The following is a 19,677-nucleotide window of genomic DNA, read 5'->3' on the forward strand; positions in this document are numbered from 1 at the left end:
TTATTTTAGTATGTATGAGATCATTTATCAATATTACCTATTGCCCACAACTGTGTGGCAGATTGTAATATCTATCAATAAATAAATCTATCAGAATTTTTTTATTTACTTATTTGATTAAACGTTAAATTAGGTTCTTAATCTTGTAATATATCATATTTAAATTTTTTATATATAGAGATTTTGATAAAATAATAATTAGGTACTAAAAAAAACGATGTTAAAATTGTTTTGACTTTTTGTTTAACATTTTTTATTTATTTCATTTAACAGTTAATTTATTTCAAATTAACAAAATTTGACCAACTAATTTACAATGCTAGGTAAAATGGAGTGAATACGTAATATTTTATTGCTCAATAGTTACGGAATAAGAAAATTCAGATAAACATATAGATCATATAGAAAATGTGCATCTATTATATTGGTACATTTTTTTAGACAACAGGACTACTAAACTTTTAACCGGCAGTGAATGTTATAGACTTGGAGTTCGTTTCCGTTCCCCATACAATAGTCCATCTAGAATCTTTGGGAAGTTATATACCTGAGTTATAGGAAGCCCGCTTTTACTAGTTACTACATAACTACCTGGCAATCGGCCTGGACCTGGAAACGAACTGTATAGGAAAGAGAGGTATGGTTATGAATAATGGATAGGAAATGGAAAGTTGGAGAAAGAGGTTGGGGGGAGGGGGCGATCCGTCATAGCCAGGAGCTCACCTCATCCATTTTCCGTTTAGCACCTCTCCAGGATATTAGCACTTGATTACCGGGGTCCCCCTCTACGCGATTAGTGCCTTCATAGCAATAATTGAACCTGTACCTCACTCTCATATCCTCCAGAACACATTGCTTTATAAAAACATTTAATAATTCAATATCAAAAACAAAACTACAAGGCTATATTTCTGAAGTTCTCGAAAATATGTTGTTTTTTTACAAAATTGTAATTTTTTTTTAAATCAAAGAAGTCAAATCACCCGATAAAAGACTTATTTCAAGACCCACCCTAGTACATTGAGGATATTTGCTAAACCAACGCGTCATCCCAGATACATTTCGAAAGAATTCCAGTTTTTTATTATTTCATTATGTAATTTTATATTCTGTCCTATATTAACAGATAATGATCATAGGGGTCGTAGGAGCTTACTTAGATTTTACACCTCTACCAGAGTTCTGAAACATTTCACATTTTTTAATGAATTTCACTAAAGTTCCAGTGAGAATTTAGGTTTTGAGATCACTTCTCCATGAAATTCTCTTTTATTTGATACCTCATTCGTCATATATATACGATTTTGAATGGTTTTCAAGAAAAATATTTTTAAATTCCCACGTACACGATAAAGGCGTGTTTTCCATTGCCTCGGTGCTATCCAACTAACATAGTATAAAAACTAAAAAAGAATAATTAAAATATTATAAATGATTGGGCATATATTTCTTTCTGCTGTAATCAGGACAGAGAAATTAGAAAAAACAGGATACTACTATAACTTTTGTAAAATTAATAGATTTAGAACAGAATGGTTGTTTAATTTCGATATTCCCCGTAAAGTTGGGGGATATTACCCAAACTAATTTCTATATGCTGGTATGGTTGGTTTAAATAATGAAGTGGACTGTATTTATAAATTATAACTATTATAAACAAATAAAATGTCTCTATTATTAATGATTAATGACAATAGATTATAGTTTGCCAAAGATGATTACGATTGGTATTATTGTGTTAGCTTTTAATTTTGATAGATTACAATTACTTGTTGTTGATTTATAGTGAGGACTTGTTCTTCTGCTGTGTTCTTTAGTTCCTTCATCCTGGTTTCGTTCCCTGCCCGGTGGTTTTGATTAAACTATTCCCTCATCCTGAGAAATAGTTGACTACCAGTTGCCCAAGGTAGCCTGTGTTCACTTGTTTGTGATACCACTTCACTCTCAAGTGGCACCTAGCCTACTTCTCTCTTCTCCCACCAGATGACAGCATTTTCACACTCATCCTGAGTTCTACTCAAATGTGAGGGGGGATATTTTCCCCAAACAATGATATATTTTTTATTTCTTTAAGGGTGGAGATCATTTCTGCGCCGAATGTGATAATGCAAATTATTATTCGAATTTAGTATGCTTCTAAATAGTAATTTTAATTTTAGGAAAATGTTATATTTTTCTATTCGAATAATTATGATATCACAACATAATTATTTAATTGACAAACGCTCAAAATCCCATTTTTTTTCGATATATCTCTTATACATAACGACTATTAGAATTATTTGATAATATGCAATTGCGTTTTGGGGCTTCAGATAACTATTATTCGCACTCAATCAGTACAATACAAAATCTTCAAACAATAATTCTTATAATGTAATACCATCCATTTTAATTCATGATCCATAGAGAAATGTTAACATCGATATAGTTATAATTCCTTTAATGAAAATCACTGATTCTTAGTAATCTATAAACTTTACTGGTTTTTTTTTTTTAAATTACATTATTATTTTCAATGAGCTGTAATTTCGTTGTCTTTATGATTGTAATAATAACAGTAATCTGTAATCAAATAATAAATGTATCTTTGTTAAGGAGATCGAACACTGCTACTATCACGGGACTGTGAAGGACTACCCAGGAGCCACCGCTGCCTTCCACACCTGCAATGGAGTTTCCGGTGTCATCCACGTCGGCAACGAGACATTCGTCATCCACCCCTTCTACGGAGGAGATCTCTCCGTGAGTACATTTTACATTAATTTTTTTTCTGTATGTTTACCTAATCATTCTATTCCTAAAAAAAAATGTAAGTCAATATTCAAACCTATGTGTTGAATCCACAGCCTGGTTGTCCCAGGAATCCCTTGTACTATGCCCAGATATGAAGATGTTGATTTGACGGATGTATCTGTGTAGTTTTTTAGATCAATGAGGAATATAATTGAAAATTACAATATAAATATAAATCATTTGGACAATGAACAAAAAAAGTTCTAGGGTAAACAAACAATATTTAACAAAATAAAGGTAATAATAAGATAAAAGTTACTTTAAAATAACAATAGAAATAATGAGAACAAAATTAAATAAAGGAAAACTTCTACAAAAAAAATCCTAACCTATAGAGCTCATGAGCTCATTAATAAATTAAAAACATTATGATAAATCAAGATAAATTTCAAGTTACTTGGTGAAATAAATTAATAAAGTTTAATGACTATTATTACAAATATGGAACTAAATGAACAATATAAAGTGAACGTAGCAGAGGTGTAATACTTGACGTGCAGACTGTGAGCTGACTGTAGGTTGATTATCAGAATAATTAGCAGTGGGTGCACTTGATGAAGATATTGAAGATGAAGAAGACGGGTACAGAGATGTTGATATAATAATGATATAGATGATGTTAAGCTGTAGGTAGGAGATGGAGACTGAGTAATCTTATACACTGTGCACAGATAGATAGCAGTTAAGGTTAACCGTCTATTGCCTTCTCTCTCAACAATCCAAAGAGGTTACAAGAACATTAGGTAGCAATCACCTGTACTTACAATAACATGTTTTAAGTTTAACACTAATATAGAGGTTGCATCACATTTATTAGAAATACAATGGTGCATAATTTAAGGTAAAATTAATGGTAAAATAAAGTAATAAAAGACAGGAAAGTGAGTTTGGAATTTATTTATTAAGTTTATAAAATTAATGTGCTATGTACTGTCTCGGGATGCCAAGATAATCGCTGAATGCAATTATCCAAAATAAGTTGATTAATTAATTTATATTGAGTCCGGCAAAACTATTATTATAATTGAATTTTTTTCCAAAGGCTTTTTATGTGTTTACCTGTTTACCAATTAAATACCTTTATATTTATAAAATGTTATTATCATTAATTAAAAACATAATGAGCAGTGATATAGTGTAATTAATAAAATATAATACAATTTTACCACAAGTTCCTATTTTTTAATATTTATACATTTAAATTCTGCAATGAAGACAAATTCGGATATTAAGACAATGAGGAGTACTAAAAATGTCGGATATTAAGGAAATAATCTCTAATAAAATTTTTGGAAATTAGGGCAATAATGACCCCGAAGTGTTTGATGCCTTTTTTTTTTTTTTTTTTAAATGTGGCTTATATTTAAAATTTTAAATTGAAACCTTTTCCATGTTAAATCTAACTTTCTTCATTTCCATTGTAACATTTTTTGATTCAGTTGGAACTTTTTCACTAGATTTCTATTGAAATTTTTTCTATTTCAATTGTAATCCAACCTGTCTTGAATTATTTAAGAAAAATTATGATTTATTATTCACGAATAATTGTTTTATTCGTGAATAATAAATCCCTTTTGAATAATTGAGTATATTTATTGGGAATTTACAATGTTTTTGGATAACCTGTATTAAGTACTAATTTAAACTAGATAAAAAAATAAAGCTGTTTATTAATATAAATCTTTACTGATAAATGCAAAGGATTTAAGTCGATATACTTGATTTTTCATGAGACGAAAAATAATGTTAAAATATTCTATAAAAAAAACATATTTATACAAAAAAATTTTTTATCCAAAAAATTGTATATTATGATAATATCCTGGTTAAAACTGTATTTAACAGATAAGTTTTTATACAGAATTTTGTGAACTTTATTTTTCGTCTTCTGAAAAAATAAAAATATGGACTTGAATTCATTATGCTTATCAGTACACATATGTTCAACTTAAGTAATTAAAGAAAATTAATTAGTTTCTCCTAGGAATCATCTTGTAGCTTGCTCTGGTCTTTTGTGTGCCGACTCTAGTACCTATAACGTCATATATTATCAATGAAAATCAAGCATAGTTGAGTCTTCAATCAATTATATCAATGAGAGATGTTTTTACAAAGTTTTGCTCAGTTTAAAATCCAAGTGCTAATGAAAACACGAATTCCAACGCCCTCTTTTTACCCAGATCTGGATTTTGAATAAATCGAAATATTTAAGGATATCCCATTTCGACCCGGAATTCCTCCCTGATGGCTAGGCCCTGCCGTAATTATCGATAGTGCAAACTTGATTGTCCTGCAGCGAGGACTCGATTAGCATCGCTGATCGAGTTGGGCTGTATTTCAATGAACCGCTGATTGCCGCTTCAAACTCCCAAATTGAAATGATCATTTCTTCGAAAGACACTGAGACCCCGGCTGATTCCATTAAGATACCTTGTCTTGGCGTCGTCGGATGGGGGAGGAGGAGAGGTGAAAAGAAACTCTGATGAACTTTTACCTCGCCCTCCTTTTGACTGGCGTGATTGAGTTAAGAGGAAACACATATTGCAAACTTGGCTGCGCGATTCCAGAACCGAATCAATGGTCCATTGATCAGATCCTGTTCAAATCAGTTCGTAAGATAAAATTTTATTTATCAATTATAATAAATTATTTCCATTTAGAATTAATTAAGTTGGTCTGATCAAATTTTCTATAGAAGTAACTAATTTTAAATGATATAGATGACAACTGTAGGTTAATTTACTACATTATATTAGAAATGGGTATAATATTCTGCAACTATTTTAGCATTAATTGTTAAGCTGTGAAATTAAAAATTAATATTTTCCTTCATAAATCCCCATTGGTTGGAACATTAGAGATGTAGAATAAATTAATAAAGAGTTTTGAAGCTAAATGGATTTAATATATTATTTATATACCAATACCAGTCCCAAATAAAACATCAAAATTTATCTAAAATAAATGTTTTTGTTTTAATTTGTTTTATTTTTCCTGATAAGAGCAAGTTGAATAATATAAATTTTTAGTGACTTTTTTACTTTCCATATTCATATTTATTTAAAATATATAAAATTTACCCACGTTTTGGAGAAATCTTCCATGTTCAGGATTCTATACAAATTTGAAACAATGTAACAATAAAAACAATAAAAAAAAAAATCAGATAAATATAACAAATACCTTTTATAACAATTTGCTTTTTCAATACCTTAGATCTACATAGCTCCCTTTCTCAGATCGTTATATAATTTTGCTTCACCAAATTTAAAAACAATATTTTTAAAATATGTGGGAACCACCTAGACTATATATTTTTGTAGCACTAAAAGGAATATAACTTCATCCTAAGCCTTATTATGTTTTTATTTTCCTATGCCTAAACCTGACTCTGAATTGTTTCTTAATGTTATATATTTTATTGTAGGAACTTATTCCGATAATCGTAAAAAAAAATTTAATATTTTTTTTTTTTACAATTTTGTACTTTTATTGACCGCATCTCGTACTATCTTCCTACCAACTATTAATCTTCAAAGTAGTTAGATATTTTAAATAAACGTGAATACGGAAAATACAAAACCGCTAAATATTTATATAATCTGAACCTTGTAGAAGTGTAGTGTATAACAGTTATTATTGCAAGACAAAGCCTTGAGTCCCTCAAACAGCAGTAAGTAACTGCTCAACAACAGTCTATCTATGGTGGCGCTATAGCCCAATTTGGATCTTGGCCTCCTCAACAAGAATCTACGTTTCACTAATTCTAGGTAATAAAAATACTGTAAAATTCAAGATCATTTAAATTCCGAATAGAGAGAATACATCTTACATCAATATTCTAAAAAAAAACTTACCAGGTAGAATAAGTTGGTGCATCACTGCAAAAAAAAAAAAAAAAAGAATTTAACTAACTATAATGAGTATATGCTGAACTATAGTAGAGTGATGTCTTCGGTCTGAATAGTTAATGCTATGCTATTCGAGATAATTGAGTTATTAATGTGGAATGTTCCATCAATCTTGTATTTGTAAAACACTATTTTCTTCAAGCATATAAACAGTAACATTGCCAACACTAATAGTAGTGCCAACAGCTACAAAAGAAATTACACCAGGAAAAATAGATGGTCAAGTGGAGTTGAAAGCCACTCAGCAGTCAGCCCAGATCAAGAAAAGATGTTGGCAACCCAGACATCAGAGTGGAAAGACTGCCAAGAAAAAGTTCGGCTCGGGCACTCTTTGTCAGAAGGCTAACATCAGCTTTAACCGATCCTGGAGGATCCCACTCAAAGGGGTTTGGGAAACCGAATATTATTTTGCAATAAACATAACTTTTATATTAGCCACAGATCATAAGCATATATATTTTTAGAAGTTTCTTATTTGATAAGGCTCATTTAATATTTCATAATTTCGATATTAAATATAGCATTAATATTACTAGTGTTTGATATAATTTATGATTTATGACTACTAGTATGATATAATTTAAAAACAAAAAATCACTATGCAGAAAACAAATTTTAAACCGTAGAGTTCCGTCACCAAAGTTACTTTTTTAAATATTTATAAAACCGAAAAAAGAGACAATATTTTCATAAATACTTTAAAAATGGCGGAGAAATTTTTGAGTCACCTAAAAGCTTTAAGACCTAATATTCTAGATTTTTCAAAATGGTCACTGTATATTATTAATTTTATTCCTAATATATTAAAAGTAGCTTGAATATGTAATTAAGTAAAACATAAAATATTAAATTGTCAAAATTTTGTATAGAGGTATATTTCATCCTCAATTTCGAAAGAAAACATTGTTATCGCAATATGGTGTCCATTGCCAGATGCAGTACAGTGCATTTTTGTTTATATCTAGAAGCCCACTTACAATGATTTTTTTTCATTTTTTATTTTGTTTCTCATTTCCAGAAGTAAATTTTACCAATTAAATTCCGCTTTTGTTACTTTATTTCTGTACAATCCTCTAAAATTATGTTTTTTGGAGAAGACTGTTTTTTCAACAGCTTACACGCACTTTCTTTTTAAAAAAATTAAATTTTTACCAAAGCTGTACAACAGGAACTGTAAGTGTCCTCGATAAGTAGTTTTTGAACTATTTTAGGTCAAAACCCCAGATCTTCATTTGATTTTAGACAAAGAAAAATCAAATGTTTGGCTTATTTTTGATTCTCCAGCAATGCCATCCTGAGGTTGATGTTGTCTCGTTTTCATTGGAGCGCGAAATGTACTGCTCGGGAGTCTTTCTTGATGTAGAACAGGCTTTTGATCGAGTCTGGCATCCAGGACTGCTATACAAGAACCATAATATCCTACCCCTACATACTTCCTCATTATCCTTTCTTATCTTTCCGATAGATTATTTCAAGTAAATCACAACAGCGCTTATTCATCCTTATTTCCAGATTTTTTTTTATTCAATGCTCAATATCTTGAGAACCACCAAAAGTAAGGTAAAAAATCCTGTTTTTAAAGTAAAGTAAATTTGGTGATTCTTGAACCCTAATTTAACTTACTACGTTTTATTTCTTCCGAGATACAGTTTTTCAAACACCAATATTTATTTTCCAAATAAACGAGAGGAATACATTTGTGAATATATTTCGGCCAAACTATTACTCGAGAAAATACAAAGTAATTCTTGATTTTTCTGATAAAAAATCGAGAATAGTACCTCTTGTAATTTTTTTTTTTAAGTACAGCATACTAAATAAAATTATGGATGATTTAAACTAGTATGCTGTTTAATTCTATTCACAACCCAATGTTGTTCAGAAACTAATTCGAAGGACTCACATCCTGAATAGATTAGAGCTTCCATTAAATTTAAACGATCCGGAATTTACTCTATTATTGGCCAAATATGTTATATTATTTATTACATTTTCTAAAGTTTTGTCTCTAATCGTTTTCTTCAACAATCAGTTTCTCTCACTAGGTCCTATTATTTGTACTTTAGAATTTTTCCAAAAAATCCATAAGCCTCGTTTAACCACGACCACTCAGGATTTATTATCATAACGTTTTATTTTATTATTTTTCTAATTATTTATGTTTTGTTGGAATGGGTTGATCTTGAAAAACCCCACTAGGATTGGCTCTATAATCGGCAAACGTTCTATAAAAACAAGGCCATTGCTGGAACCTAAGCCCCTAGAAGCGCTGCCAATTGGACGGGACTGTAAGTAGCAATGGAAGACGAGGGCGAAGCGGGATTCAATATATAAGCACTTGGGTCGCTGAGGATGAAAACTTGATCCGATCCTGGGGGATTACACCGACCCAGAAGGATAGGTTTATTCCCCTCCGATGAGGAACAGGAATTTTTCACGACTGCTTCGCTGGTTAGGGCCGCTTCATCATTTCCCGATCTTTCTGATTTTATCCTTCGCTTCACTCGCCTCCAATCTCATTCCATCCCGGCTTCCCGTTTATCTATCGATCCATAGTTCTTCCAATCTCTCTTCGTGTATAAACACACACAGGTATACGCAATATATCTCATGAATCTGTAATGAATTGAGTTCCACTCATAGTTGTGTTTCAGCTATCTTCAAAATCTAAAAAAAAAAATTTTCGAAAGCTCATCTTATCAAAAAGATACATTATCTTCCTTACATTCTGAAAACATCAAGGAGATCGGTGCTTTTCGTATGGATACCTAGTCATATTGGCATTGTTGTAAATGAGACGGTGGTAGCAACCGAGGATCACTGGTTGGATATGTTGAAAGATCATTTTCCAATGCAGGCATTTTCCATCCTCTTTGAAAACTTATATGGGAAGATTGGTAAAGTTTGTAGAACGAACAGGCTTCGAAAAAGTGGTGAAAGCAACAGTTACAAAATGGGCTTCTTGCTTCGGACAGTTTAGTAGAGACGTAGTATTTGCTGTTGTCTCAAACTGGGACACTACCTCCTTATCCACGGCTATCTGGCGGATAAAGCATCTGCACAAAAATGCCAGCGTTGCCAAATAGTATTAACTGCAAGACATGTGATCAAGTAGTATCCAAAGTAAAATAGAAAAATGGCCAAATTTGAAGCTCCTCGGTCTCTTGGACCTCCTTAGGTAACAGCTATAAATATCTCTCCACACTCATAAACGTAAAAAAAAAACAGGGATACAGCTTAATATTACATTTCGTCCAAGATATTATTATTATAAATAATTAAAAATATTCTGTACATCAAAATAAATAAATATTAGCGAAATCTTTTCTATAATTACTATCTAAAAGTCCCTTTCTGTTTATGGTTATTTTAGATGGTGTTAAGAATCTGTATTTGTATCCAATTGCATAAATTGTAGCCTGGAATGGGGAAAAAATATTAAATCCAAACTTAAAATCATTCATCACTAAGCAGAACAATTCTCAAAAGGTAATTTAATTCAATGTCCGTTAACAATAATTCATTACGTATAGTTCTTTTTTTGGTGACATTGTGTATGGATTCTTACGTCATAATTTCATTCTCTTCTCTAGGGAACATACCTCCATTTGTTCGTGATCGGATACTTATTTTAATTTATATATTTACAATGTAAGGCCCAAGGGTTGATTTCGTTTGTCAATCATGTTCTTGGAACTAAAGAGATTTTTGGTTTCTCTTACACCTAGCGTTGCAAAACTAGTTCCTGGGCTTGAGCATCGAACCTTCAACTGTTATATTTGAGTTATCTCCAGCTTTGCCCCTTTTGAACTTATGCACTGCCTACATTTCATATATCACTGATTATTGGGGGGGGGGGAAGGCACCCGGTTTCAAAATTGAGCTACCCTCCGAACGTGCTTAAACCCGGGGGGAGAACCTTTCGCAGGTAGCGGATGTGGCCGACCTCCGCCTGACTTCCTGCGTCCCCATAATTTCCGCCTTCAGGATTATTCCGTAATTATTTGCATCCTTGGTACATATCACCACATTTTGATAATTATAAGGAGAAGAAAACCTAAAAACAAATTTTTCAAGAAATAAAAATTTCCAGAAATTTGTATGGCTGTTTCATTTTATTAAATTTAAGAAAGAAGACTTTAATCATTTTAAGAGATAGAATTTTGAAGTATTAATCATTATTTACAGCCTGATTCATAATTGCTTTAAATTTTAATTTCATTTAAAATTTTTTTTTTTGAAATATCGTTTTCATTAAAAAATAATAATAATATAATCCACCATTATTTACATCATAGATCCAAAAATAATAACAAAAAAAATGTAAATAACAATAGTTCTCACAAAATTTAAAAAAATATTAATTATAATAAAAGAATAAAATTACAAATACATATATGAATACAAATCTAATCGATATAATAAAATAAAACTGACTACATAATAACAAAATAATTTATATACTAGAAAAAGCAAATTAAGTTTACGTAAAAATAAAATAAATATAAATTTGCTCCTTTATACAATATTCAGTTTCTGGAACTATGAACTAAGCTTTGCCACCCTTGTGTGGAAGGCAAAGCAGGACTTCTCTCCCAGCCGCGTATGAGTGAGAGCGCTTGAACTATATATATTTTTGACTTGAATGAAGTTACTGACCATTGCCACTGTAATTTGCGAGAAATCTGAAAGCCACTGTCGCCTCAACCTTAAGGAGGTGATTGTGAGGTTGGTTGAAGGTGGTTAGTGATTGTGCGAGGGGAATTTAAAACTCTACATTTGTAATTTTTATTTTTATTTGTATGTAAATTTGTTTTTAAACAGACTTTAACTGTTTCTCAAATTCGAAGAAATCATATATGTAGAAAAAAACTCTTTTTTTTCCGTTTTTTTATTTTATTTAGTTTCTGTTATATTTTGTTTTAATTTGAAATTAGCATCTGTAACTGAGTTAATCGATCATTTAATTTACTAAAATTTTGAGTTATGAAAAATAACTTGTTGTTAAACATTTTAGCTATACAAAAAGCTAAATATTGGAAGTTTATGTTTGGAGGAAAGTGTTAATATTAATCTTCTATTTAAAAGTTCCGTATTGAAGCCGCCACAAAATAATATTGTCATACGCCTATTTGCATTTAAATAGACCTTGCTTCAATTGAACCCTAAGTAAAGGATATGAGTGATTCTCAAAAGTAGGAAAACAATACAGAACAGCAAAATATTCAGTAATAAGAAATAACAAACTATAACTAAATACATTCAACGGATCCGTAATTTGGCAATAGTTAAAAATTTTATTTTTAAATTTTCCTTTCAAATATGTTGAGAGTATATTCTTGCTTATTACTACATTGTTCCTTCATTGCGATTCATGTGACTTAACAAAACACTCAAGTATAACTCTAATAGAAATAAAAACACATATGGTAATTTTGAAGTTGAATATTAATTTAGGAATAGTAATAATATTTAGACAGGCTAATTTGGATTAGTAGAAAGTCGAATGAACGATAAGCCAATCACCTAATGGTACTGGATTAAATTTTCAATCTTTCCATTTAATCATAAATTTTCCCATTTCCCATCCCACATTCAATTACCGTAATGGAAATGTTTATTAATTCTGTTTTCATATTCAACAGACCATTATATATATTTTTTTCTTTTTTCCGGAATGTTAAATAATTTCAACGGGTTTTGATATGCAAATTAGATTCCACCACTAATATTTGTAAATGTAATCCAGAAAATTAAATGTACTATTATGTATGCCCTACATGATGTGATGATATGGTTATTGGTCATTTAATTTATTTATTTTTGTATAATTGTGTGTATACTTTAACTACTGGGTTTATTTATGTACTCATAGTTTAAAAAATGTTTTAGAAAAAAATAATTTTTATATATATTTCCATTTTTTAATGAAATAAAACTTTTTTGTCAACCTTCTTTATGCTGTTTTCCAAAATTTATGTATTTCCTCAATCGAAATTCATCTAGTTCAGTTTCATACCAAAGTACTGACTTCGGTTTTCTCCTAGTCATAAGAACTTCATTGATTTATTAGACTGTTGATGTGAGATACTATCTTTGATCTCCATTCATCTGATCTAGTCTCCATGAACTGGTGATTGCTGAATTGGTAGAACATTGTTTACTGTTATGTAAGAGAATATGTTTTCTTTCTTATTTTTTTATTAAATGATTATTAGAATAACCATCTATCACACTCAATTATGATAAGTATCAAAGCTGTAAGCAATTAATCCATTTTAATTTGTACATATTAAATGTAAAGAAGAGAAAATAAATAGTAATAAAAAGAAAATTAAATAAGAAAATTAAAAACTAAAATGGATAATAATAATAAATAAACATTGGTGGATAAATGAATTGAAGAATAGCAAAATAAGAAAGGAAATAATTAATTTTTGAGAAAATAGTTGGGGTTTTTTTATTTTATTTTTATACCAGATAGGCCTGGTGGGCCTCACATGGTTGATATAACTTATATTATATATATATTTTTAACAGTTAATTATGAGGTGGTATAGTCATAAAAATGACACCCCTAACTGTCAATCATAATCCTAAAATGAATAATAATAATATGTAAATAGAGGTAGTGTGTCTATGAATTAATTTTATATTTATTAAAAATTTATAAAAGAATGTCCTGCAGCAGTCTGGGCTTCAGTCTTCGGGTTGAGGGTGGGCTTCCCAGGTTGTAGGTCACTGCTCCTTCAACTGTCGGCAACTGGGAGTGGAACCGTTTTTTGATGTGATCCTCTATTGACTCCATTTGTAATTAGCGATGCAACTGGCTATTTCTTATGAACCAAGGAGCATTAACTGCGATTCTTAGGACTTTATTTTGAAAAGATTGTAGTTTTTTCCTTTTCGTGAAGGATGCCGCTCCCCAGACTTCACAGCCGTACACCAGCAGTGGCCTGAGGATTGTTTTAAATATAAGAACAGTAGTTTCTGGTTCTAATTTAGAATTTCTGTTTAGGATCGGATATAGCATTGCTAACCTTGCATAAGTTTGAGTTAGTTTGATTTTGATATGGTGATTCCAGGTAGGGCGGCGATCTTAGTTGGGGGTGCGGTCAGCAAAGATAAGCAAATCAACAAAGAGAAACAATAAAATAATAAAAAAACTGGAATATGCATAAAAATGAATTAAGAATATAATAGTTGATACTAATAAAAGATAAACGATATTTATCTTCTAATTATTTCTATATTTATGTTGCTCTGAATTAAGGTTGTTTGTCCTGATGAAGGCCTGAAATTCATTGTTGCTTATTTTATTATTTGTATATCTTTGCACCCCGACCATCTTCTCATGTTAATCCACGGTCAATTATTAACTCTTCATTAAATGTATTTAATTTAAATACTTAAAGTATTGTTCTTGAATCTAATAGTATCCTAAAATATATTTTTTCTTTGTTAATTTGATTTTCGTCCCTCATTAATTAGTGAAAAATCGACTAATTGGTGTCAACCCATCTGCTCATTGTCAATTGTATGGTTGACAGACGCGGATCCAAAAAGGAAAATAAAGTAAAAATTTTCGTTATTCCCATTTATACAAAACAGTTTTTCAAATATTTAAAACTTTCAATAACTGGATTTTATCGTCACATTATGTCAGGAAAACGACGAATTACCATAATAGCGGGCAGTTTTCTTTTCCTCAAAAGAAAAAAAAAAAGTTTTAACGATGTTCTGAAACATCCGCGAAGCAATATCGTCAAAGTCTGAAAGAGGAAGAACAGTCGTTGAGTCGCGAGTCAGTCGTGGAAAAGTGTGGCTCGGCCCAAACGAAGTTTTCTAATTCAGTTGGCAACTTCGTCAACCGGCAGGGAAGCTCCCGCATCCGTGGGCCTGTTAGGCCAAGAAATTCCGCTATGGCTAGGTAAATCCTTAAGGAAGCCATTAACTTGATCAGCTTCGGGGGATTTCCAACTTTCTTACTAATGATCGCCCAGGTTTTTTTTAAATATTTTCTTTTTAAGTTAGGAATGGAAACTTTCGAAGGAGTTTAACTTGGCGAAAAATTTAAGTGACGAGACTTTCTCACCCTACAACCTAAGGTAGATTTTCTGTTTAATTAATTATCTAATCAGTGTAACAAGTTTTGAACTGACTCACTTGAGAAACTAAATATAAATTAAAATAATTAATCTTATAATTATTTTATAGATTTTTCAGCTTGGAGCATAAATAGTTTTATTAAAAGGCTCTAGTTGGAGAGATCATAGCAACTATATACGATAGGCTACACTGGAAAAAGCTCAGTTGGTTAAAAAATTTTATCGTAAAATTTTGCCACAAGTTTCCATTTTTCAATATTTATACACTTCAATTAAATTAAGGCAATAAGGACTATTACTAAGTTCAGTTAATTAGGAAATAATGTCTTATAAAAATTTCGAAAATTAATGCAATTATGACGCCGTAGTGGTTGATGCCTTAAAATAATTTAAAAAATGGATAAAAAGTTAGTGCTCTCATAAAGCAAATGAAAATAATTCATCGTTGAGTTCACCAATAATTGAGTGTGCACAAAATGCATTTCATTCCTTTTTTTTCTCGATTTATTTATTTCATACATATTCAAACAATACACATCACTCTTTGAGCTGGAATAAATTGTGTTTTATTCATATCTCTGATATTCATATATCAAATAAAAATATAAACCGAGCTATGCCATATAAAAATAAAGTTTATTGTTACTAACCTATTTATTTGCTTTAACTTATTTAGTCGTTTTTAATTTATTTATATTTAGTGTTTACATATCCAATAATGGACTAAATATTGCTGTAGTTTGTTGCAACCCGATGCATTTGGGCTGTATTTCTGATTAAATAGAGCATTTCTATAGGCAATAAGATTATTTGAACATTATATTTTGACCATGAGCAGTCCTTTATGTTCACTTTCTTTATTCTTAGAGGACTTAGTATCAGAAAAAAGATCATTTTTCATTTTCTTTTATTATATATATATTTTATAAAGAGAGGATGGTTGGGGGTGTGGTTAGAGAAGAATATAAATAAGTTAAAAAACCTATTCATTTGTGCCGACGTTTCAGTCGAAATGTCTAGCCTTCGTCAGGGCTGCTTAGAATGAGGTTGAGAATCCAAGTCATAAAATAGAATTACAATAAAAATAGAATTACTAGGGAATTTCAAGTGGATGGTTTTCACAATGTTCAGTCTTCCAGGAGAGAAATTTTCTATAAGTTGGCTAATTATTAACAGAAGTCGGTCCTGCGTGAAATGTTGATCGTTAGATGGAAAAGCCGCCGATCTCAATATAGCAGCTAAGGCAGGTTTTCTTTTCCTTTCAATTAGTCGTCCTTAGCGAAATTCCCAATCGACCCTTCTTTAATTAAAGCGCGTTCCCGACAGCTTTTAATTTTCTCCGCTGAAGAACAAGAGGAATGAGCGAAATTTTTGCCTCACTCCTTTAGAGGAGATAAGAAACGGAATGAAAATGAGAACCACGCTTTCGGCAGAATTGGTACCTGTTAAACCATGGAAAAATACTTCGTTACAAACAACAAGAACTTTTCAAATAGTAGGTAGAGAAAATCCGAATTATATCAAAATTAAATTAGGTTTACTTTATTATGTTAATTAATTGTATTAAATATATATGTAAATCACAAAACAAAATTAACTTGACACATAGTTCAATTTATCTTCGGCACTCCCGGTCGTTCTTATATCTCTTGTTATAACGTGTAAAGTTGGCTCCTTCGTAATATCCGAAGACGATACCTTCTAGGTAGATTTTTATTTCAATTCTTAAGAACCAAAAAAACATTCCTATGTAATCCTACTCACCCTTCGTTTATCCACCCACCTGTTACCTACAAAATCTCAACCAAACGATATATTCCCTCCCATGAAAAATCCTTTATCGTTTGAACTACCCCATTTTGGAATGGGGCTTTACCCATATCCATTCGTAAAGCTTCCTCCTTAACATCAATTATACACCTATCCCCTTTAATACTAACCTTCCGTATTCTTGTAAATAATAAACATGCACGCTTGCATAAATAGGTATTTTTTATTATTATATTTTTTATCACATGTTCCTATTTCATTTTCGTTAAACAAGTTTTTTTTTCTTCTCTGCGGACCCATTCCAGAATAAATTTAGGATTTTTAAACTTGCTTCAACTTTTATCAAATAATGTTTATTTTATCAAATTTATTGGATAGGCAATACGTAATTATGATCAGAAAAAGAAAAAAATATAAGATTATAGATTAGATAATTAATTTAATTTCTCCAGCATCCAGGAGGTAGGTCATCAATAAATATTCTGATGTCATCAGGAAAAATAATAGAAGTAAATTTTTGTACCTATTATTAATTTTTTATTTATTGTAAATTTTCAATGGCAGACAGAACGCTTGATGATGATGCGTTAAGGTGTTGTATTGAGATAATTTTTTAATAGGCATTCCTTTATATACGATATGAGCAGTGAGACGTCACTCTTGTTCATATTGAATGGATGCCCTGAAAACCCGATACCGGGAAACGCAATTCCTCTAAATTAACTTCAATTTAATAATTAAACTTCTTTGCTATTATTAATGTAGATACTTATGAACTATAAGTTGTAAATATATGTATATATAGTTGACCGTAAAAAATTTAAATATCACTTATCATTATCATCACCTATATTGTCAACATTCTATCACAATTTTTAACTTATTTCTATACTTTATTACTTATTTTTAATCTTTTTATGTACTTCTTTTTATATCTCACCTTGTACTTTTATTTTATTTTGTAAACTTTCACTTCCGATTTTTAAATTACCTTATTTCACTTTATATTATTTATGTTACTCCTGTTATCTTTACTATTACTATTATCAGTGTAGATAAATAATTATTTTCACAATATATAAAAACTACGGTTGTTATCATTGTCTAATTATTTTTCTTATTTATTTGTTTGTATTTTTTTTTAATACTCTTTATTTGCTTTTACTTATTATTAGTTACTTCTTTTCCAGTCATTGTTATTATATCCTATATTGTAATCACTACCCTAACTATATTTTCTTCAGTATAAAATCGTATTATTAGTAACGATATGTATCATTCTAATTTTACTTAGTTATTCCTAAATTAGAAAATTATTATTGTTATTATTATCATATTTCTGTATATTTCTCTTATTATTTTTCATTTTTCTTCATATCTTTGTGACTACTTCCTGAATACGCGACGTATTAGAAATAGAAATAGAAATATAGCCGTTAATCGGCTGCTCACCTCCTTCCCACTCCTCCACGCTTCCGTTTTATTGTCTCCTTCTGTTCAACCTTTCGCTTTGAACAGGTAGGTGGTGATTTGTTCTTTGCTCATTTATTATCATTTAATATCATTATTATTATTTTTATTTATATTTATGCTTTAAAGAGGTTTATTTACTCTCTACTTTCTTCTTTTTTTTCCGTATTGTTTTTGTTTTATGTACGTCTCCTGTACTTTTTTAACTGTATATTTTACGTATTTTTAAAAAAAATTTACTCTTGCCATTGTTAATTATTTTTTATTTTTATCATTGTTTTTTCAAGTTTATTTTATATTGATACTATTTTATGTCTTCCTTCCTTATATATATATATAATTTCTTATCACTTTATTTTTACATAATATTTATTCTAGCTTAAATTACCTTATTTTAGTAGTTTTTTTTTGTATCTTTTTAGCCCTGATGAAGCCCTGCAAAGTGGGGCGAAATGTCGGACATTAAAATAGTTATAAACTATTTGTTCTTTTTTTTACCGCAACCCTGATCATCTTCTTATATTTATATAAGTTTTAAAGTGTTTGCTTTCCCCTAAACTGCTTACAACCTGTTACAGAAACACCCACATGTTATCTTCGAGGCACGAACGAAGGCCAACAAAGGGTGCGCGCTCTCTGGTAACCTTGAGTGGCCGAACGCCTACCGTCGACCCAAGCACATCTCCGGCCTTGCCCCGGACCGGAGGATGAAGAGGGATGTCCTAGAGGCCACCAAGTACATAGAGACAGCCCTGGTTATCGACAAAGCAATGGTAAGTACCAACTTACATTTGTTGTGGACCTTTCTTCTCCTTCTTTAATTATCTTTTTGTCCTGGCAATCATTCTTTTGGGGTGGACCGTAATCTATTTTAATTGCAATGAATATGTAAGGGTAATCCCAAAAGTTGGTTTCGTTCATTTATAAATATTACATTATTTTAAAGCTGTGGTCCCCAACGCATAAAAGTTGGTGGACGGCTAAGTCGGAAATTGAACCAAGTGCACACCATATCTACTCCTTTCCCCAAAACTAGGCCCAACTTGGTAAATATTTCAAAACCAGGTCGTTTAAAAGTGGATTTTTACTTTTATTGTACTTTTACCTGTTAAAACATTTCCATTTGCATTTAAATACCTGGGAAAAAATTATTGAAAAGTTATAACAACAAATTCTCACTAAAATATGTGTTAAATGGCCATCCGCGAACCACCTGAGTGCAAAGTTGAAAGTTTACTATTTTTCTTCGTAACCTCCCTTTGGAACTTTTTGAAGACGCTGAAACACTTTAGTTTGCCTATGCCAAACCAGTTCTCAGAAAAATTCTCGTAGTACTTCTTTACTTTTTTGATTTCATTGTCAGGAGTAACGAAGTCTGGTTGTTCCAATATACAACTAAAACCGGCAGTAACCAAAATTAAAAAAAAAACAAAAAAAAAAAAACTATTATGAGTCGACGCTTTTGCAATTACACAACATGGTCATAAAAAAACTTCCTCCACGTCTTCAAGGATCTAACAACCGGAGTGGCGTGTGTAAAAGTATAAAATAATTACATTACAAATATATATAATTTCGTAATTAAAAAAAAATAGAAGGCCCTATTTTTTGGATTATTCTTG

The 19,677-nt window shown here is 30.6% G+C and overlaps 1 protein-coding gene across 8 annotated transcripts in view; it reads left to right on the forward strand.

The window, feature by feature from the left end:
• The window catches only part of mmd (mind-meld), a gene marked incomplete at its 5' end in the record, with an annotated part of 153,114 nt that overhangs the window by 82,893 nt on the left and 50,544 nt on the right, over positions 1–19,677 (forward strand). For 7 of the 8 annotated variants that reach the window (XM_067053174.1, XM_014435115.3, XM_067053173.1 and 4 more), the window contains 2 exon segments: positions 2,599–2,745; positions 18,634–18,828. In XM_067053174.1, coding sequence (XP_066909275.1) covers positions 2,599–2,745; positions 18,634–18,828 — 342 coding nt within the window. 8 annotated transcript variants of the gene reach the window in all.

This window comes from Halyomorpha halys, unplaced genomic scaffold, assembly GCF_000696795.3.
Source record: "Halyomorpha halys isolate HHAL.00 unplaced genomic scaffold, Hhal_1.1 Scaffold1519.1, whole genome shotgun sequence".
NCBI classification, from domain to species: domain Eukaryota; kingdom Metazoa; phylum Arthropoda; class Insecta; order Hemiptera; family Pentatomidae; genus Halyomorpha; species Halyomorpha halys.